The sequence below is a fragment of the Pituophis catenifer genome, unplaced genomic scaffold (genome assembly GCF_029215685.1).
Source record: "Pituophis catenifer annectens isolate HBS135680 unplaced genomic scaffold, rPitCat1.0.hap2 SCAF_1, whole genome shotgun sequence".
Lineage (NCBI taxonomy): Eukaryota > Metazoa > Chordata > Lepidosauria > Squamata > Colubridae > Pituophis > Pituophis catenifer.
The window spans coordinates 242,385,725-242,409,164 of NW_027256881.1; the positions used below are offsets into that span (position 1 = coordinate 242,385,725).

Below are 23,440 nucleotides of genomic sequence, written 5' to 3' on the forward strand. Positions count from 1 at the left end.
GATTGATTTCACAAGCTTAATATTCAGTAATCACAGGTCCCAACTGCAGACTGAAGTGGAATTATCCAACAACAGTTTACAACCAACCCATTACCAGAAATCAGCCTCAATTTTTATGAAAGAATATAAACTGTTTTGAGCTTTCCTGAATAAGAAAACTGAAACATTTGAAAACCAGATGCTTAAAAATGTGTTTTAACTAAACAGAAAAGGAACAACAGAGGAAAATGCCTCATCCCAACCAGTCTATTAAGTATAATTGCTGTCAGTCAAGCAATGTCGGCTGGTGGCCCCAGGGGGAGAGCCTTCTCTGTGGGAGCACCCGCCCTCTGGAACGAGCTACCTCCCGGAATACGACTGATCCCGGATCTCCGCACTTTCCGTAAGGCCCTGAAGACGTTTTTATTTCAGCAAGCCGGCCTGGCCTGAATAGGTTTTATGGGTTAGTTTTTAATTGTATAGCTTGGGGTTTTAAATTGGGAGGACGATTAATTTAATTTATTTTTAGTTATCTTAACTTTTATATTGTATGTTATTTTAATTTTCGGCTGTTCACCGCCGTGAGTCCCTTCGGGGAGAAGGGCGATATATAAATTCAATCAATCAATCAATCAATCAATCAATCAATCAATAATAGTCTACTGGGAGAATGAATTGTTTCAAAAAGATTTATTTTCTAGTCTTATATAGCAATGGCAAGGTTTAACCCAGGATGCTTTAAATTAAAAAAGTGTTTCTACCAAAAGCTTTGTCCTAAGGAGAAATGAAAGAAAGCCACCAGGTTGATTGCTCTTATATTAGTTACCCTGTTTTCATGGGAAGAGGAAAAGTTCAAAGAAAAACCAATGTTTCTTCATCTGGGAAAGAAAGTATCTCAAGCTGGAAATATGATAGCATTTTTTTTTAGTTTTTAACTATGTTTCATGAATTATTGTGAGCTTCCTAAAGTCACTAGATGAGATAGGAGGCCATATAAATCCATTAGATTAGATAGATAGATGATAGATAGATAGATAGATAGATAGATAGACAGACAGACAGACAGACAGACAGACAGACAGACAGACAGACTGTGGTCTAACAATAATTTAGTCATTATAAAAGAATAAAAGATTATCTGCATTTTGAAATCTTTCAAACTAAATGCTGATACATTTAGTATTTGAAATGATTTTTGTAACATGTCAAACATTTACTGTAATTCTGGCTGCAATCTGTTTGTGGTTGGAAGGAAAAAATATGCTCCCAGCAAAAACAGGTGAATCTGAAGTTAAAATTTCAAACCTTTGGCTTGATCTAAGAGCTGGAATGAATACCTTCTCCTGCACCCTCTCACTTTGAAAATAAAATTCTTTTACTTCTATACCAGTACAAAAAGAAAATTCAGTTTCTTGATAATTTTGCAAACAGAATCTCTTTGTAGAATTCTGCAGAATTAGAACATCATCAATATTATTTGGGTTTAGCCGCTTCTGTGTAAATTTTGACACTCAAAACAGAGGGGATCAAATCCAGATGTAGAAATGGAGGCTGAAACCAAAAATCCTGTGAGACTACAACACAACCATGAGTACTAGATTATAGAACCATGCTCCTGAGATTCAGACTAGAACGGACAGAATCAGATCCTCTGCTTAATATTTGGTCCTTCAGTATGCCTGGTAAAAAAAGAAGCTGGTAATCCAGAAAAATATGTAGCAGCCAAAATGCCAGTCTCTCGAGAGAACACTTATTCTCTCTGCTGGATTTCCAAAGTAATCACTGAGAGCTCACAGTTTAATAGAGCTACAAACATCCTAATTAACAAACCAAAGGGGAACTGAATTATGAATGCTGTGGGATTCAAGGTTCATTGCACCTCATCTAAGCTGACTCAGCTTCAGAATTTGAATATTTAACCAACATAAAAGTACTATCCTACCCTCTGTTGCATTCTCATATCTAATATATACATATTAGTAATTAGCCTGGTTATTTTCTGTTTTAACATACTGTCCCTGTAAAATTCATTTGGATGTATTTTGTTTTTTAAGCAGACTTTATAGAAAAAAAAAAAAGAAAACCCACTCAAGAATGTAAAAATAAATCTTGTCATGGGGATTTTAATTATAATTAAAGAATTCTGAGCCAAGGAATACATTTTGAGTACCAAACTTAATTGAACTTAATTCTTTGTAAATGTTCTTATTACCCTGCTAAAGATTTTATTTCTTTTAGATATACTATATACTATACTATAAGTATACTGTGCTATACTATACACTATCTTTCATTATCACTCTCAAATAACTTAAGAGTACATTTTTGCTGCATTACTTCAAATCTGCACTAGCTGCATTGGTTGCCGGTTTGTTTCCGTATTCAATTCAAGGTGTTAGTCATTACTTTTAAAGCCCTACATTGCATTGGTCCAGGGTATCTGAGGAGTGGTCTCTCCCAGATGGGACAAGCCTGCCCCAGTCGGGCCTGTGGAAGAGGCCTGCTATGAATCCCATCTGCTAAGGAAATGAAGCAGATGGGCTCAAGGAGAACAGCCTTTTCTGCTGTGGCTCCATCTCTGTGGAACATTCCACCACCAGAAGTGAGAACTGCCCCCTCCCTTTTGGCCTTCTGGAAGAGTATCAAAATCTGGCTTTTTCGATTGACCTGGGGCCTGAAAGGAGGAACTCATTGCTAAAGGCAGCTAATGGAGTAAGACCTTAACCACGTCCCATCCATCTTTTGGCTCTTGTAGGTGTAGTTTTAGTGCAGGTTTTAATATTTTAATGTTGATTTATTTTAATCTTTTAATTCTTAAACTATTTTTCACTTGTTTTATCATTTGTAAGCCGCCCAGAGTTGTAGGGGAGATAAGTGAGGATTGAATGAATGAATGAATGAATGAATGAATGAATGAATGAATGAAGACAGACAAGAAAGAAAGAAAGAAAGAAAGAAAGAAAGAAAGAAAGAAAGAAAGAAAGAAAGAAAGAAAGAAAGAAAGAAAGAAAGAAAGAAAACAAAACACTGGCCCTGTTCATGATTGAGAGGAGCAACCTAACTATAGATATTTTATTTTATTTATTTATTTAAAATATTTATCTAGCCATCCATCTTGCATCAAACTCTGGGTAGCTCCGTATCAACTATTAAAATAATGTAATACGTATAAAACCATAAACATTAAAAACTGGCACCAAAGTTAAGCTTCCAACATTCATGTTAAATCCTCCAATCTTCCTCCAATGAAGATGAAAGATCTCATATTGATCATGTTTCCCATCTTGACTAGATCTGCTCTATTATCATAAAAAAATCATTTCTGTAAACAAGCAGCAGAGTCTAGGAAGAAGAGATTACATCCTCTACGACCAGCTTTCCCTAGCAGCCAACAACCCTCACTCTTACCCATATACATACAAGACTGATGCATTTTCTGTTTCATAGCTTAGTACAGTGCTTACTCAAAATGACTATCATGTTATGTACAATGTAGTGATGCCATCCACAACACAGGTGGTGATAGGACATGGAATGTGAGAGAACAATCTATGTCCATAATACAAAAGCACGGGAACATAGTCATTTCAGGCAGGGACTCTTAAAGGTGAAGTATTTTGCTACAGACATTCCACTATCGTTGCCGTCTTGGTATCATCTACTATGCCTCCGCAGCAGGGAGGGGAGGCATCTGTCCCTTTCCCCACCAACACCTATTGAAGGATGAAATCAAAATTGCCTGCAACACTCTCTCTATTCGTCTATGGAGATTCTCAGTCATCAAGGTCATGATTGTCCCAAAGGTGATTTTTCAAGAGGCAACTGGATTTTCTGGTTTTTCTTTTGCTTCTCATCCAAGAAGCTTCTTCAGAAAAACCAGAAAGTCCAGTTGCCTCTTCAAAAAGCACCTTTGGGACACTCCCTATTCCTGTCATACTACAATAATAGTGATAAGTTAGGGACTAAGCATAACTACAGGCATAGTGAAGGCCAATTTTTTTGTAAACCGCCCAGATCATTTTGAAACAAAATTGATGACAAATTTGTTAAATAAATAAATATAAATATATAAACAAATAAATAAATGTGGCTGAAAGTTACATATTTTCTTAGCCTTTGGGGTAATACTGTTTCCTTAGTGTACTGAAGGAAACACTGAAAGAAATCTGCAAGGGTGGGTGAGGCCTCCTTTGGATTGTGTGAGTTCACATCTTTTTCGTTCCAGACTGTTTTTTGTCATTCTTGCCATCTTCTATTCTTCATTTTTTCCTTGTTTTGAATATTTTCACTTGTGAACCACTCAGAGTTGGGAATTAGATGGCATGTAATAAGACATGGACCAAAAAACAAAAACAAAAACCACCCTACCAGTATGTTAATATTCAGGTCAGAATTTTGACCAAAAAGGTAAACTGAAGAGCAGATTAAACATGCTAAATTTATATAACTATTTCAAAGTACAAGCTAAGAAAAAAAGGCCATGTGGCTATTGCATCAGCCCCATGGCAGCTATTATTTTCAATAATTGATTCATAACTAGATTAGAAAATTATTTTTAAAATAAAAAGAGGTAAATAGAAAGCACAGAAAAAACTTCAGAGGCTAATACGTAAGAAAAAATAGCAACTATCAACTTAAAATTAAAAATCTGCCCAATGATATTCAGTGAAAATAGGAATACTTCATTTGTTTGAACTTTTAGCATTCACAAAAAAATCATGTTTAAATCCCAATTTCACAGAAAGCTTGTGCCAAATGGTTGTTTTAAATGGTTCGAGAATGCAACACTAAAATGAAAATTCTTTAAACTTACAGGGCAGCAAAGTTTAATGCCTCACCTTTTGAAGACAGCAGTCTCAGTTTTAGCGTCTACAGTAAGGCTAAGAGTCTCCTTCATGCTGCCATTCATTACTGTTTCAGTCACTTTATCTGCATTTTCTGTATCATCTTCTCCATCAGAACCAGCTTCCATTGCAATACTTCCTACATCTGAAAAAAGAATTCGAACAATGAAACTGGACAGTTACTTTTTTATTTTATATCTGTATTACTCCTCTATTCTGTGCTGAGCTGTACACAACTGTCAGCAATAAGGAGAATAAACTTTCATATATTTCACTGATTAGTAGTAAACTCTTATTGAGAGCTTACTGTCACAGTAGCAACTCTGGATGACAAGTAAGAATGGGGAGATGGGCAGCATAAATATTTAATTAATAAATAAAAATTAAAAAAAAATAATTAATTCTGTTTAAATCATCAACAAAAATCCAATTCTCTCATCAGTGGAATATGCTGAGTCTAATGCCACACATTATTAATCAAAGTATTTCTGAGTTCTTACTTTCTGGCTGGGTCACAAGGGCAACTACATTTGCATTCAGAGGATCCACTGGTTCGGTGTTGGTTTCCATTTCCACAGGTGAATTACTTCTCAAAGAATCTTTTGAACTTTAAAAACAAAGTAAGAAAAATTGATGAATCACATTTTCAATTATTTTCTGCAAGGAGTACACAGGATATAATTCAGTTTGTTACTTCTGTATGATAATGGTAACTATTTGGAACAGGATTCTAGAGTATACTTGCGCTTATATGTAACTGAGCAGCAAATAAAGGCAATCTACCAGTAAATATCAATGAGCACTTGAGACCTTATAGAAGTTTATATAGATTCTGAAAGCTAAACTATTCTTTCTTTGCACCCTCACCTTTCAATTAGGACATGGAAGAAAAACAGATGGCTATTCAGCTATAGATTATTTTTTTAATCCAGAAAGCAAAAATAATAATGTTCAACAGAATGAGATGCAGAAAAACGGAGGATAATGGTTGAGTGAAGATGATAGAAAGACAATGAAAAGAGAAGCACTTCTTGAAGTGCTAGGGAAGAAAATGTTAGTGCTGCTTGTTTTATCCCATTATCCAAGATTTTCTGTACAGAAATGAAATTTGCAACAAAATTAATGGGTCAATGAGGTTAGGTTTTTATTTTTAGAGACTTGAGATTTTCTCAGTAAAATAGTTCTTTTTTCTGGAGAAAAAAATGATACTATAATTCTGCACTTTATTGATGAATTTCTGCAATGTAGTTTTGGGATGAGTGACAAAAAACTGACTTGGGACTCAAAAAATGCCATCCATTTTTTTTCTCAAATTGCACAACAGACAGATATTTTTCACCTAAGCATGTTAATCTATTACTACAGCTGCACTTTTAAAAGATGTCAAAGCAAACTAATAAGCTAATACTATCATTTCAAATATAAAATATATGAAAATAAAATATATGTTTTGTTCTTGTGTTTCTTTAATTTCATTTGTAGGTTTTGCAGGAATTCAAAACTTTCCTACCTTACAGTGAAATCTGAAAAGGAAGCCCAACCAGTTTCTTTTGCTGGCATTGGTTCCTCTGTACTCCATACATCAGATCCAACAGAATCCAGATTAGTGCCATGTGTGGTTTCCATAGGAACATCAAAGTTAGCTGACCAATTAGGTGCTGGAAAAAAATGTAACATTACAAATATATTAGTTTCTAATACTAAGCCTATAGCAAGGCAGCTTGTTTAAGTTTTAAACCAAGTTAGAGGAAAAATTTGTCAACTTTTACTTTTATGCATACTGAGATAAAATAGAACCATTTACAACTATTCATTCTACCATTACCATATTTAAGCAACTCGATTTTACAAAAATTCTGTGTCATTTTAGAATATACCTCTTTACATTTTACGCATGTTCATTTATAATGGAAAATGTCTATAGATATAAATGTCTCTAGATTGTCTTTCACTACACACAGCCCTCTGCTACAAGTCAAAAATACCAAGAGAGGAAAGGGTGGTGCACATGTTCCTAAGTCCCTCTGTACATCCATACATTGTCCTTGCATTGTAATATATTGAATGTTGAGTTTGGTCCATCTTGGTCTGAGGCAGCAACCATAATAACAGAAGTGATGTAAAATACTTCCCTTTTATTTTTATGGAGTTAACTTGAGGAAGTAGAAATAATGGGGGGAAAAAAATAAGAAGGCCAAAGGCTTCCACTTTTTTTTTTTTAACAAATGAAAAAATCCGGTAAGCACAGTACAATTCCTGCATCTGAATTTGAATGCATGAGAAACTGTGTGAAAAAAACTACTTACTTTCATTCAAATCTACTTCCATCTTGTCTTCTGTATTGGTGCTTGATTCAAAGAGGTCTTGCTTTGTTCCATCCTCTTCTTCAGAATCTGTACTCTCTTCACTGTCTGTACTGCCTGAGCTTTTTATTTTAATGAAAGAGACATATAACATGAATTTCCTCCCCTTCACTTATTACGTAACCATTTTTAAAACTTAAAAACTTTGGAGGATTAAGAATAGGCGAAGAGGTCTGACTGATTCCTCCCCCTTGTTCGTTAACATTATATAATACTACAAAGAGGACTTTTTCGCTCAACTCATGGTTGAACATCCACCGATTTTAGCGTCGTTCAATAGTAGAGTTTTCAGAAAATGTTTTACACAGTGTTTTGCCCTCACACAAACAGAGCAGCTCTCTGCTATTTGTTAAAAGTACTCAAACTTTTTCAGGCCATCATGAGCCTACAGGTGCCACTGTTTCAAGAGTCACATTGATAAACCTGAAACCTATAAACACAATTACAGTGTATTTAAACAACATAGCAAAACTAGACATTCTGTTATATTTGCCACTTAGATAATATCAGGCAACTTCCAAAGGAAGAGAGGGGCTCCTCCGGGTGCCGTCGGCCAAACAATGTCGACTGGCGGCCCCCAGGGGGAGAGCCTTCTCTGTGGGGGCACCTACGATCTGGAACGAGCTCCCCCCGGAGATACGGAGGATTCCGGATCTGCGTACCTTCCGTCGCGCGCTTAAGACGTTTTTATTCCATCAAGCTGGCCTGACCTAAACTTTTCCTCTTTTTAAATGAATTTTAAATTTGGTTTTAATTTATTGGGGTTTTAAAATGTCTCAGCCAAATTTATTTAATTAGTTTTATCTCTATTTTAAATTTTGTATCTACATGTTTTATTTTATGGCTGTTCACCGCCCTGAGTCCTTCGGGAGTAGGGCGGTATACAAATTTAATAAAATGAAAATGAAATGAAATGAATCATACAGAGGAATATGGACTCTTGTAAAGTCACTAGGCCCTGACATGAAAAATCTAGTTATTTAACAATTTTAGCCAGACGTTTCTGGGCAGTGTATGTAAATAAAATATAACTAAACTATATAAACTAATTTTAAAAACTGGGTTGAGCCTTTAAAATTACATTAGCAACCTATTCAACAAAACTATACCATGCCAGAGTCCAAGAGCCAGGTCTTCACAGCCTTCTGAAAGGCTAATGAGGCAGGGCCATCCTGGGGTGGGGTGGGGTGGGCTGTTTCATAAGACAGTTGTCATGACAGAGAGGTTACACTTTCTGATCTTACCAGGTGACACTGCTTCACTGATGGGACATGCATGCTCACTCTATCAGAACTAATGGAAGAGGCAAAAACAATTGGGATAGGTAGTCCATGGGTGAGCTGACCCATGTCATGTAAGTCTTTAAAGTGACAACCAGCACCTTGAACTTGCATCTAAAGGCCACCTAGGAGCCAGTGTAGCTCATGTAACCTTATGAGCCATTTCTTTTTGTAAGAAGGAATTTATAATTTACTTGACTCTACTGAACATCTTTTTTACTAGATGTGATAAGCTGTTAGTGGGAAAGCTCAAGAAAGTAGGTGACGACTGAAACCTTCTCTGTATTAATTTTAAAAGTGATCTCCAAAAAATCTGATCAGACACTATCCTAATTATCTTGACAGATTAAATTAAAATAATGAATTTAAAGTATGTAAGTCCCATGCCATAAGAAGCTATGAAGGGTTCTGTTTTCGGCTTTTATATTTCAGAAGGCCTCTAACCACTGGGCAACATAAAAAGAAGGCAGTGGTGAAGGTCAAAATTTGCTCTGTCACCTACATTTTTGCCAGAGGAGATTCAGTAAGGGGTCGTGACTAGCTATCATCATCAACAACAACAAAATAAAATTTTCCTGCTACAGTATTTGAAGATTACCTGGATCTTCTCTGAGATTCTGGAGTAAAAGCAATATGTTTCTCTTCCCAAATATCTTCCTCATCAGAGCCACCATCATCAAATTGCTGTATTCTCTCCTTGCAGCATGCTTCAAACAAAGCAATGTTGCCCTGAACATGTGAAAAAGAGCACTAATAATAAATACTTTTTCATTTATCATGCACTGTCTGTTGTGCAAATATGTGTGTGTACATATAGGCAAAAGCCTCCTAAGGCGTAAAAACAAGTTTAAATAATTTTCTGTAGATTGGATGAAGTTGTCATGTCAAATGTTTCTAATTGTTCCTCCCTCCAAGTACCTGCTTGCCTGATCTCTGATCTCAAATTAGACTTAATAGAGAAAAAAAAAAGGGGGGGGTGGCATTAAAATAAGAACACAAGAATTCCAGATTTTCCTGCTTTGTTGTGTTATCCGCATGTAAGGGAGCAAAGGCTTATCCCTTACGAGAAAACAGGTCAGCTTGAAAACTGTGTAGACATTTGTCTTCTTATTGATGTAAAAATTGTTCTTTACTCCAGGCTGGGCTTCTTTCCCCCTCCCCCATTTTGGAAGGATATGTGGCCGATTTTGGGATAGAGAAAATAAATTATAAGGAAACAGAAGTTCTTTTCAGCTTTCCATTTTTCCAAGGTTGGTAAAATCAGGGCCCAGATTGTTGGGGGCAATATGCTGACTCTGTAAACCACTTAGAGAGGGCTGTAAAAACACTGTAAAGAGGTATATAAGTCTAAGTGCTATTGCTATACAAAATGTTTCCTCTAATTATTCCTTCTGTAAAGAATGCAGCAGTAGAGTTTCTATTGTTAAAATTATACTCTTTAAAAGTATACCAGCAGGCTGTGGAGCAGGCTAGTTCTCATTCAAAGATATGTACTCACTTTCATTTCTATTGAGGTAAAATTGAAAAATACTTACACTTTCATTTGTATTGAGGGTAAAATTGATATCTGATACACGATCAAAAGAAACACTGTGAACAAAGTACAAATTTAGGCAGTAAAACAAAAAGGAAGTATCACTTTATAGGATATACTGAAGTACTTCATTTACTAACTTTACGTATCTAAAAAAAACCCCGAAATAATCTTTCCTAGCACAAAATGTTAAGCCTTTTGAAATAGCCCATATAAATTACTTGTGAAAATGAAACTTGAACCTTTTTTTCAGATCGTGATAAACCTCACGCCTAACATTGCTTCTTCCTTTATCAAGAGTATCTCAAAAGGGAATGCATACCTTCAAAATATTTTTACCTCTGAGGGTGATGTGAAGTAGCTAGGTTTAAAAATTATGCATCACTGCAGACACGCAAGTCTTTGCAATTTGCATATATGATTAACAGTTAAATAGAGCTTGCAAAGGATTCAACTTATGCGTCTGTTAGTAACTATAATATGCCAAGGTGTTCACATTACATCTTCAAAGATGAGCAGGCAGCTTGATTGCTAATATATTAAGCTAAAAGCTCTTTAAACAAGCTCAAGTAGGACAAGGATTAAACTCACTTGTCTCAATGACAGGCATCACTTCTAGCAGTAGTATTCCTTTCAATAATGTGATAATATGGACACTCTTGGATAATTCTATGGGAAGGGAAATGAAATAATCTATGTTGCTACCAAACTACTTCTGGATGTCAGCAGAAAAACAATGTTAGGTCTACCATTCCAAGAATGGTTATGCTCAAACTGTCAGAAATGTTTTCAAAATTATAATTTTAATATGCCAAAATTCTGATTTGCAATATTTGCATTCATGTTTCTGGATCTGGGATACAGATTTTGATACAGATTCTTGGAATGTGTGCAGTTACAGATGCATTTCATAAATCCAAATTAAAACAGAACACTACATAATCCAAATTATTGAATTTCAAATGTATAAGTAAAAAATCACATAGTTGTTTCTTGCCTATCTCATACAACAGCTGCCATCATATGCATTTGGAAATCAATATTTAGCTGTTTTCTGATTTTAATTTAGTTTGTGAAAAAACATCAGCATGTACATAAACATTGTGTTAGTTGTAGGTTAGCTTTGTGTATGAGCAATTGCTTATATGCAGCTTGAATTGTGCTTTTAAACATTTTAATTGTAGGGAACTTTTAGCAGTCAATTGACCCATTTTATTATTGAAATATTCCAAGAGAGAGACAACTTGCCTGAATAATTTTCTCAGAACAAATACGCTAAATAAGAGATAGACAAATATATCTAGCAAAATTTAAAAAGTCATAAGAATGTATAATATAGTAGATGGTGGATGAAAGTTTATTTCAATCCAACTGAATTCATCACATAAGGAAAAATAATTTTTATAGCTTGCAACTACTAATAATTGCCCATCCCACATGAAAGTGATTCTGTGGTTCCAAATACAGAGATATGGGCCCCATAGAATACATCCATTATGCCAACAATCCCAAAGATATTTTTCAAACCAGGTCATGATATATCCCAAGTTCTAGAACTTATCTTGAAACTTAAGAGAAAGGAACTCATAACATGAATCTAAACTTGCTTTTTTTTTAGTAAGGGTCACAATTTTTTTTTTTGCTTTCTAAATTAATTACAAATTAATAATGAGATTTCTTTTGGAGTATACCAAAAACATAAATATCTATGGAACAAAACTAAATAAACAGCATTTTATTGTTTTTAGGGGTAATGAATAACCACTGTGATGCAAGACATGGAAAACAAAAGTAACTTTTAAAATAGGACTGTACTTACTTGCCGATGTCATCTTGATCAGCAAACTTCTCATCGTTGAAGCCAAACTGGTCAATAAAATTGGACGTCATTTGTTGCATCTGATAATCAGAAAAGGCCTGGCAATCCCAGGACCAACGACAGTGATATAATGATTCTAATAGTAGTCTAAATACTATTTGCCCAATTTGCTCCAGAACTAATACTTTCATTAAATTGCAAGGACATATCATATGTGCATGCATGCACATACATACAGATACCACATATGGATAGGGCTGTTTTGTCATCAGATGTATGTAATTTGGGAGTTTAGGGGGTGACTGTTTTATAATTGAGTATTAAAATTACAGGTGATGGCACCACCACTAATCTCACTAATAGATAAAGGGGGTTTTATGTTTTGTTTTGTTTTGTTTTAGACGGAAGATACATAATAACAAAGAGTGTTACTATTACTTTAAAAAAAATCAGTTTACAAGAGTAATCCTACTAGAATATTTGGTAAAATATACTGCTCAAAAAAATAAAGGGAATACAAGCAGAAGACATCCGAGATCTGAATGAATGAAATAGCCTTATTAAATACTTTGTTGTTTACATACAGTAGTTTATACACTGCTCAAACAACTAAAGGGAACACAAAACTACTGTATGTAACGAACAAAGTATTTAATAAGGTTATTTCATTCATTAAGATCTCGGATGTCTTCTGCTTGTGTTCCCTTTATTTTTTTGAACAGTGTATAAGAAATGTGGAGGAAAAAAAGTTTCTTCTAGAATTACACTTAAAGTGAATCTCTGGCATCTTCCCAATACGTAATGTTTGCCAAATTCCTATTTAAGGATACAGCCAAAGATAAGTCACTGCATCCCCATACTGAAATCAGGAATGATATGAAACTTATTACTGCCTAAAGCTCATTTAACACCATCTCTATGTATTTACATGCATAAAACAAAAAACTATCTTTTTGGGGGGGGCAGGCATATTTTACTTTTCTGATCTAGGAAGTTTGACGGTTTTAACTATTCGATTGGATTATATGTATGAACTTTTTCTAGACAATGAGTAGTTTTTAACATGACACTGAACCCTAAAGGACTATTAGAGAATTTACTATAATCAATATTTTTGTAGATCAGGGCTTTATGTTTATGTGAATATTTATATTGCTTTCTAGTCCATAAGAAGGCAGACTATGAGTACACTGCTATCCCACAGAAGAGAGCATAGAATCCAGCATTGAGATCCTATTGACTCTAAAAGAGATCTTAATTCCATCAGAGGAAAATATATGTAGTTCAGAGTTGAACTCTGGGGTCCTTGGTTTTCTCTGAGTTGGTTGTTTGCTTACTTCTGTTTCATTACTCTAAACGCCACATTCACTATACTTAATGTCAGCGAGTCAAGTAATGAAATGTCTGCAATAACCAAGCTCTAAGTCTGCACAGGGATCTTAACTGACAGAAATCAATATGAAAACTATACATAGATATAAGTAGTGTGCACGCTATTCTCCAAGCTATACATTTAGAACATGTTCCCAAATGTCTAACTTGACTACAAGAAACAGGATGATTGTCTTGGTTGTAAAAAGTTGTTGGACAATGGAAGAGGTTGCCACATAATGTAGTCAGTTTTTCTTCACTTGTGTTATCAGAGGCTGGACAGATCAACAAGTTAGATGATGCCTAAGGTCACTTCCAACTCTCTATTCTATGAAATTGGTTTATCTTCTTAAATACAGTAATATTTTACACAACTGCAAAATCTGAAAGTGAATACCTTATCAGAAGCTTTTTAGCAAAATAATATATGCAAGCAGTATAGCTTAGAGTTTAACTCACTTCTTGCAGTGAAGAATCTTGTGAAAAACCAGTTTCTTTAAAATCAATTTCATCATCGCTGGATGAATGAATGTGACAAGTAGTAACCTAATAGAAAGGTAAGGAATTCATGTTAAAAAGGTTCTGAATAAACATCAGTTACAAAAATCCACACTAGACTTACAATTGTTCATTTAATGATGGTTTGAAGTTAGAACAGTCTTCTAAAATGTGACTTATGATTTGTCCTCAAAGTTATGACCGTTGCACCACTTAACGACTGCATCACTTAGCAATAAAAATTCTGGTCCCAATTGAGGTCGTAAATTGAGGACTACCTTCATAGTACTAAAACTGAAAAAAACCCCAAGTATTCCACTATGTAGAAGAATTAATTGAAATCCTCACCCTACCTAACTTGGATTCAACTGATAAAAACCTCCCTGGAAGATAAGACTTGTAAAAGTCAATCTACCATTTCTATGAAATGATTGTTAAAATAAGATACTTTTAATTTTTAGAATTATTTTATATATTGTTGTAAAAGTATTTTGTTTTGGATACTTCCTCAAAAATAAAGTTCATTTTAAATGTAAATTTTAAAGACAATCATTACAGACAGCACATTTTCCTTAAATTCGTATCTGTCCTGATAGTTCTCTGCTTGCTACATCAGATAAAAGTAGCATGTAGAATTAAGTAATAGACTATTAATTGCTTTTCAATTAATTCAAATTCAATTATTGGGCAGATTATAAATAACATTCAAGATAAAAGAATAACAGAGCTGGAAGCAACCTTGGAGGTCTTCTAATCCAACCCCATGCTCAAGCAGGAGACCTTAAATCAGTGATGGCTAACCTTTTCTGGACCGAGTGCCCAAAGCGCATGTGCACACGAATGCGAATGCGTGTGCGCATGAACCCCCAAAATACAATGCGCATGCAGCCCCTGCACATGCACCTCGCTCTCTACATGCATGCATGGGGACCCCCCACGCGCCCCATGCGCATGTGCAGCAGAGACCCGAAGACCAACTGGCTGGTGGGAGGCACACGGGCAGTGGAGCTGAAATGGGGTGACGGCTTGCGTGCCATCAGAGAGGGCGCTGTGTGCCACCTCTGGCATGCGTGCCATAGATTCGACATCACGGCCTTATATAATTTCAGAAAAACAACTGTCCAATCTCTTCTTAAAAACTTCCAGTGATGGAGCATCCACAACTTCTGGAAGCAAGCCATTCCACTGATTAAGAACAAGCTAACAACTCAAATTTACAAATAGAACTAGAATTATAGTTCTAATCAATATATTTCAGTTACTTCTTGATATAGTTTCCTATCTTTGTGCACAACTATACAGAAAAATAGTTGGCAGCAATATTCTGTTCAAGCAGAGATGCTTCTCTGCTTGCTCAAGTCATCTCTAGATCCAAAACCAGCAAAAAGCTAGTGGAGGAACTAGCGACCTAATTAACATTTGACAAAAGAACAAAGAACATAGATTTATATGTGGATGAAAGCAGTTCTTATGTTAAATTCTGCCCTTAAAAAGCATTTGTACTACTTTTGCTTTTAGAACAAAATCATTATACCTGCAGGGCAGCTTTATTTAATGTATATCGAACAAAATACCTAAACAATCATATTAACAGATGAAATGTATCTCACATAGCTCAGAGGAGAATGGTAAACAGATTAAATAAGAGACTAGGATTAGAATTGGCACTTTGGATAAACAGACTTAAAAAATAAGAAGTTAATGAACCCAAGGGGAAAAAGTTAGGTTATGAAACTGTATTTTTTTTGTAATACAAACACAGGAAGTGGCCAGTAACTCAGAACCAAAGAAAGTAGGCCTCAGCAGCAACAAAAACCTGAATGAATATAGTGCAGAAAAATTAACACAAGTGAAAATTTAAATTCAGTCTAATAAAGAGGGGAAGTGGGATTCAGTAGTTTTTTGGAATGATTAATATCAGCAAAATGTAGCTGTGGTATTTTAAATCTGACATAAAATAATAGAATGAGATATCTATTATGATTGTTATTACGTGTTGTTTTCATTTTGTAATGCAAAAATTGCAGTTAACTTCTCAAATGACAGTTTATAAAACCTACTAAGTCCACTGTGTTTCTCTTGTTGGTTTCGCCTAAAGAGTTTGTGCAGAAAGATTCCCATCGTTCCCTGATTTCATCTGGAAGTTCTAAAAAGTCCAAAAAGAAAAAAAAAAGCAATATCAAGAATGCAGATTGTCATCATTCCAGGTACTGCAGATTATTTTATATGTAATTTTGAATGTTACTAATATATATTATTATATATATATAGTTATAACTTCAGGAGAGAAATTCTGCTGTGATTATTTCTGTACCTGAACTTAAATTTTCACTCATTGTTCCCAAAGTATCATTCTTACAATTGGTACCTTGTTAGAAATATGATTTAATGGATCATCATCTTCAACAACTGAACTGATTTGTTCAGCTAGACATTACCTTCATTAATATGTAGAAAATTAATCAATTGACCAGCCAAACAGTTGCCAAAATTAGGTGATAACTTATTTTGCTTGTTTCATAATCAAAATCATTATTTAATCATTATTTAATTCCATAACTAGGCATTTGGACAATTTGCTATTGAGATATAACTGGCAAATGCAGCAAAACAATGGGCTTCTGATATCAGTTGCCTTCTATCACTGTAGGCAATTCCAGAACCGGAACATAAGATTTTAGGATCTAATTTCAAATCCTAATAGACTTGATTAGTTAATATAAGGTTCATGAAACACTAGGCTTATAAAATATTCTCACATTATAATGAAACTACAATTTGAACCTGGGAAATTGGAGTACCACTACCATGCACATTATCCAGACTTCTTTGAAAAGCTGAAATAGAAGATTTTTTTTCAGCACAATATGCTTTTCATTAATTTTTGTTTAATAAATGGTATAATTGGCAGGGCCAGGGACAGCTTCTGAACTTTTTTCATGATAAATAAATGGTAAGGAATGGTCAATCTTAAAACAAATCATGGTTTATTAGAACAGTTCTGACTGTATGCAGGAGGTATGCATTTCCTCCTCAAGAAACCTGTGTTTATTCATATGCATTTGAAATTTCTGTCTCTTGTGAGAGATTCACAGCTTTATGTCACATTGGAAGTTTGGTGTAGTGGTTAAAGTGTCAGGCTTAAAACTGGTAGACTGTTGAGTTTGTACCTTAGATACAAAGCCAGCTGAGTGACCTTGAGCCAGCTCTCAGCCCCAGGAAGAAGGCAGTAACAAACCACTTCCAAAATAATGCCAAGAAAACTGCAGGGAGTAGTCCAGACAGGCACCAGGAGTTAACACTGACTTGAAGGCACCAAAATAAATAAACAAACAAACCCTGTATGATTTGAATTAATTATTCATCTTTCACAATAAAATGTAACCTGTGCAAGTGTTCAAAAATCAAGCTAAGCAGAGAACACATTGAAGACATCTTCTATTTTTGGCTTTTTTGGGTTAAACAAAAACTCCTGAGAAGTACCGTATTTTTCAGACTGTAAGACACACCTGACCATAAGACGCACCTAAATTTAGAAGAAGAAATCAACAAGAAAATGTTTTTGGCCTCCGTGCGCCCCATTTTCGGGCCTTTTCCAGCCTTTTTTCGGCCCATTTTCAAGGCTTTTTTCTGCCTATTTTTTCTGAAAAAAAATGGCCATAAAAAAGCCTTGAGAACTGGCTGAAAAAAGCCTCAAAAATGGGCTGAAAAAAGCCCCGAAAATGGGTCAAAAAGAGGCCAGAAAAAAGCCAGAAAATGAGTGGTGCGGAGGCAAAAAAAAAAAAAAAAAAAAAGGCCGGCGGATGGGCAGGGCTTCAGCAATATTCAGTCTACAAGATGCACAGACATTTTCATCCCCTTTTGGGAGACAAAGAAGTGCGTCTTATAGTCCGAAAAATATGATAATTTTAAACCTCTTCATCTAAACTTTGTTACAACACATCAATGCAACTATTAGCTTAAACATGTGTTTACATTATTCATCTGGAGCCATTGAGAATAAAAATCAAATTGGTCAAGTCTGATGCTTGCTAAGTTATCACACTTAGAAGTAGAATACCTCAGATCCTATGAACTTTTAAGAAAGGACACGGGGGAAGAAATGAGATAGCGGATACAGAAAAACTGATAAAAACTGGTAAAAGAAGCCTATGAAAATGTGAATTCCACTTACACAAGACTCAGTAAGCAAAAGTACAATGGATTACCTTTAATAAGTTGTTGCACCAGTGTACAGTTTGGCCCTTTATCAGTACTGTGCACAATGCAATTTGCTATTCTTGTTAAGTGACCCATATAGCCATATCGTCTTCCTCCTTCAGCTCTGCAAGAGTTAAACTAAGTTATTCAATCAAAAAAATTAGTTCATTATAGGATTTTTATTTTATAGACTTGTAGAAATAAAGACTGATTCAATCAATATAGAACAGAATAATAGGTCAGTTAAAGACTAGCAAGTGCACACCAAAGTTCATTAGCTTTAAGTTTGGGGTGGGTGGGTGGTAGCCTGCAGCACTATCTTGTTTAATTTATGATTTAGCCTAGAATTGCAATTCTAGAATATGGGTGAATTCAGTAAGACATTTGAATATATTGTGCAAAACTTGGAATTATGATAAAATATCACAGCTTAATCCTCCACATAAAAATCTTGTACTTTCTTAAACAATTAACTATTTAAACAGCATTCTGCATTAAAACATATTCTTCTGGTTTAGTTTCAATATACATTTCTTCTATAAGTAGACTATAATTACTGTATTTTTTGGACTATAAGATGCTTCGGACTATAAAATGCACCTAAGCTTTTGGGAAGGAAAACAAGAAAAAAAAATCTGCCTCTGCCTTCCAGTAATTAGCCTCCTTGCAGTAAACAGCAAACAGCCTGGTCAGCTTCAGCACAGCCTGATTTAGCACAAACAGCTGATTGGTGGCTGGATCTGCCTCCTAGAATACCGCCTATCAGCTGTTCCATGCTGCGGGGATCACCACCGCCCATTGCCACTGTCGACACCCATCACTGCTGCCGCCTATTGCCACATCAGCACACCCCATTTTTGGCCTCCATGTGTCCTGTTTTTGGCCTTCATGCGCCCCATTTTCAGCCCGTTCCAGGCGGTGGGGATAGGTGGTGGCCGCCTGGAACAGGCCAAAAACAGGGTGCGTGGAGGCCAAAAATGGGACACGCAGAGGCGGCGATAGGTGGCAGTGGTGATGGCCGGTGATGGCTGCAATCCCTGCAGCCTGGAACAGCTGATAGGTGGTATTCGGGGAGGCAGATCCAACTGCCAATCAGCTGCTCATGCTAAATCAGGCTGTGCTGAAGCTGATCAGGCTCTTTGTTGCAAGGAGGCAAATTGCTGGGAGGCAGAAGCCAGCGGGTAGGCGGGGCTTTGGCAACATTTGCTGTATAAGACGCACAGACCTTTCCAACCACTTTTGAAAGGAAAAAAGTGTGTCTTATACACCAAAAAATACAGATATATATTAGGAAAGATGGCCAAAACATAGAGACAAAAGTGCACAAAAGTGAGTGTTTAATTAAAACAAATATAATAAACAGCGCAAATAAGGAGAATTAACAATGATATTGAGAACAATATCTGTTCTCATGGAGGGATCTCATACCTAAAAAGTCACAGGGAAAAGAGGTATATGAAATTCAGAGTTTATATAAAATTGCTAATTATAGTTAGGATGTAGGTCGATATCTGTGATACTTATACTGCATCTTAAAAGTACAAAGTAAGAAAAGTTTCTGACTACTCACTGTTTCTTTTCATTCATATCCCATGCTTCAAGTATTCGTTCTATTAAATGGCACTTAAGAAAAAGCTATAAAGAAAAAAATTACTTAGTGTTGCAGAAGAAATAAAAAAACTTGATCAAATAATAAAAAGAAGTATTTACCACATCAGTAACTGGCTAGCCACCAAACTGTACAGTGCAAAAAGCACTATTTTTCCAACACACACACACACACACACACACACACACACACACACACACGCATATGCATGCACATTCACTCTCTCTTCAACCCTGCCATTTGATTTCAATGTTTAACGGAAAGAATAAAGATTAAACTCAAATTGACTACATGCTGCAATTATATTATGAGTTCTGTCCTCAAGTAGTTGCTTAACTGTTTACAGTTTTAGAGGGAGACAGAGATTTTGGGGGGCAAATCATCTCTATGTAACCTGATAAGATGAACTAGATGCAGTGTTTATGAATGGGAAATAATTGGCAAGGATATTTCTTGCATTTCTGCTTCCATCCTTGCTATAAAACTTCTGTTAAAAATAGAGGTACATGAAGTCTGGAGTGGAGAGGTTATTATACATTAGAATCCTATTAAAATATAATGCTAGCATGTGTTTATCCTGCCACTCACATATTATAGTTGTAATAAGCTCTCAAAGATAATTGAAATTATTATTCAATTAGAGAACTTACTACCACTGTACAGAAGTGCAGCAACATTTAAGAACAAAACAAGAAAATATCTTACGTGTTTCAGCAAAAGGTTGCTTCTAGTGGGATCTGGATCTGAGACTGTACCATTTTCTGTGCTTTCAAAAGGACTTGCAAGAATCAGTGCAATACAAATTTCTACTTGAGTATGCAAAAAATTGTTCCATGTGTATTTAAAAAACATGTCCTGCAGGAGAAAAAGAAACAGGAATCAGAAGTATCCATACCACTTACTAAACATGTTTGGATATTTTTTTTTCCACTGATAAAAGTGATTTTAAAAATGTTCTTCCTCATTTAAAAAACCTCTGATATTCTTTATAACAGGGGTGTCAAACCTGCGGGCCAGATGTGTCATGCGCTGGCCACCCTCACTCCCATTTTAGCAAAGGGGGGGGAAGTCACGATACGTCACGTGACGACAATGTGACGACATGAGTTTGACACCACTGCTTTATAATAATGAAGGAAGCTGAACTCAGGTTTGTCAGATGCAGCAACAGAAATCCTAACCACCCTTTTTGTCAGAATTTCTTTGACATAAGGATTATGGAATCCTTTCAGTATTTCGTGTGTGTGTGTGCATGTATGTGTGTGTGTAAAAGCATATATTCAGTTAGGCCCTCCACCAATGTTGATTAAATGACTTGGTATATTGAGTATGAATGTTTGCACTACACACATCAGCTGCTGGAGCAATCAATTGGCTAGAGCAATGGGGCGGGGAGTGGGGGGAGAGGAGACTTGGAAGTATTTTTGAGCCAAGTTTTGGGATAATGAGCCTTTGGGTGGGGCTAACAAATCACAGAAAAGCAACAACTTGTAATATTTTAGTTATTGTTAGCTGCTCTGAATTGGCCAAAATAAATAAAAGGAGGGAAATAATAATGATCAACTGGGTCTTTCAAACTGACAAACATCTGCCACATTACAGCCCACACTTAGATTACATGTCAATTAAGTGCCAATTCTTTTCATTCCATTTAATATGAAACAATAAGAAATACAGGATATACATGGTCCTTCAATTACAATGATTCTGTCGCCAAACAATACACTCATGTTTTTCTCCTAGTTCCATACTTTTCTGGAGAGCTTGCTTTGGCACTTTTAAGATTAAAAAATAAAACTGGTTATCCTTATATCCTGCAACTATACTTGATAATAACAAGAGATTACATTATTTAAACAAAAATGCACACTGTAGAAAATACTAAGACTGTATCTTCTAATCTAAAATGCAATCATGGAAGTGCAAATTTATTCAGTATGGATTTAACTTCAGCCTCTCAATTTTTTTGAATAAATTCTTCCATCATCAAGGGTAACGTTTTAAATGAAAATATCCCAATTTCCCCTGCATTGCAGGGAACAGGTTTAATACAATATATGGTTACTATTGGTGTCTCCCCCATGAATTACATACAGGTAGTCCTGGACTTCAGGGACACTGTGAAGACTGAATGTTTGAGAACCAGTGATAATTACCCCTCATTCAGAACTGTCACTAGTTTGAATGGTCGCTGAAGGAGTGGTCGTTAATCGAGAGCCACCAGTAATCCAGCTGAGATTGGGGGTTGACTCCCAGGTCCCAGGTCTGGCACCTGGGAGTCAAAAGTGCTTCTGTTTTTATCTTTCTTTTAATACATTGTTGTGAGCCTCCTAGAACCATTATATGCAATAGGTGGTCATATAAATCCTATAAGTATTTAAGTAAGTAAGTAAGTAAATAAATCTAAAAATATGTGTTTTCTTACCAGTATAACTCCTATGCTGTTGAGCTCTATAAGTTCCTGGTTGACATTATTCGTATTTGTTTGCAGAAGGCTGGATATTAACCTAATCACATTTAACCTGGTATTCCCTACCGGTGGATCCAGTACACCCCATGTTGTCTTCATAACACTTTTCTATACAAAAAGAAGAATGCAACATTTGAAATAGAATTTCAACTCCTGAAGAAATATTTAAGTAACAGGAACGTAATTCTGTATTTAGCATAACGCTTATGTAATTTTATTCAAAGGGCTGTTTTCTATAGTTTTATGTTCTGGAATATTGAAAATATTTAAGTAGACTATAGTGTCTTCATAAGTTGTCAATAACAAAAACCACTCTTCCAAATACTTATGCTTGTACTTCTATTGCAAAAGAGGGTTTTTTTAAAAAAAGCCAAACTCAAAGATCCTTTCACCGTCATTTGATTCTGCAGGGCCTTTGGAGAATATAAATTGAGGAAATGCATTTGTTGTTTTACTTTTCTTATATATGTGTAAGCACTAGGAACAGAGTAGAAAGTTTTGCTTTCTCTAAAGTGCCATTATTAAGGAAAGAAGGCACAACAGTTTAGCTAGTTGTGCTGAAAACCAAGAAACAAAGAGACAGTAGAGACAGAGTTATGTAATAGAGTGGAAGTCATATTCCCAATTGCCTAGACCAGTGATGGCTAACCTTTTTGCCATCGCGTGCCAGGAGGGGGGGGGCGGGGGAGGATTGTGCGTGCACGTGCCCACACGCATGCACATGCAACCCCACCCACCCCCGCTCCTGGCACATGATGGCCTGGTAGGCCCGTTTTTCTTTCTTACCTGGTTCCAGATCCTCTCTATGCATGTGGGAAGGGAGAAAACAGCCTTTCCCACTCCCTTGGAGGCCCTACGGAGGCTGAAAGGGCCCATTTCCCAACTCTCGGTGGTACAGGAAGTGACATTTTTTGCTGTCCCCAGCCTCCAAAACCTCTCTAGGAGTTTCTAGAAGCCTCTCTAGGAGTCTCTAGGAGCCTCTCTAGGAGTCTCTAGGAGCCTCTTTAGGAGTCTCTGGAGGCTGGGGACAGGAAAAAAAGTCACTTCCTGTCCTACCGTGAGTCGGGAAATGGGCCCTTTCAGCCTCCGTAGGGCCTCCAAGGGAGTGGGAAAGGCTGTTTTCGCCCTTCCCAGATGCATAGAAAGGATCTGGAGCCAGGTAAGAAAGAAAAACGGGCCTTCCCCCCCCACCGGCCCTCCAGAGGCAGGAAACAGCCTGTTTCCCTACTTCTGGTGGGCCCAGAAGGCCCGAAAATCAGCTGGCCAGCACGCGCATGCGCCCCAGAGCTGAGCTGGCATGACCACTAATATGGCTCTGCGTGCCACCTGTGGCACACATGCCATAGGTTCGCCATCACGGGCCTAGACAATCGAAGCATGCTTTGTACTGGATGCCTCAATTCCATTACTGAAACAAGAGAACCTCCTCCAATAATTCCATACATCTAAGAGTTCTGATATCTAGCAATGCAA

The 23,440-nt window shown here is 36.2% G+C and overlaps 1 protein-coding gene across 6 annotated transcripts in view; it reads right to left on the bottom strand.

Moving 5' to 3' along the window:
* PPP6R3 (protein phosphatase 6 regulatory subunit 3) overlaps positions 1–23,440 on the bottom strand; it is an 89,704-nt gene that overhangs the window by 7,495 nt on the left and 58,769 nt on the right. For 4 of the 6 annotated variants that reach the window (XM_070932355.1, XM_070932365.1, XM_070932392.1 and 1 more), the window contains 13 exons: positions 21,923–22,075; positions 20,203–20,352; positions 19,459–19,523; positions 17,897–18,012; positions 15,749–15,834; positions 13,650–13,736; positions 11,820–11,917; positions 10,002–10,056; positions 9,065–9,195; positions 7,130–7,248; positions 6,334–6,481; positions 5,324–5,430; positions 4,818–4,968 (listed from right to left, as the gene is read on the bottom strand). In XM_070932355.1, coding sequence (XP_070788456.1) covers positions 4,818–4,968; positions 5,324–5,430; positions 6,334–6,481; positions 7,130–7,248; positions 9,065–9,195; positions 10,002–10,056; positions 11,820–11,917; positions 13,650–13,736; positions 15,749–15,834; positions 17,897–18,012; positions 19,459–19,523; positions 20,203–20,352; positions 21,923–22,075 — 1,466 coding nt within the window. The remainder of the gene's footprint in view (positions 1–4,817; positions 4,969–5,323; positions 5,431–6,333; positions 6,482–7,129; positions 7,249–9,064; positions 9,196–10,001; positions 10,057–11,819; positions 11,918–13,649; positions 13,737–15,748; positions 15,835–17,896; positions 18,013–19,458; positions 19,524–20,202; positions 20,353–21,922; positions 22,076–23,440) is intronic. The other 2 variants (XM_070932383.1, XM_070932373.1) reach the window with 2 other exon arrangements.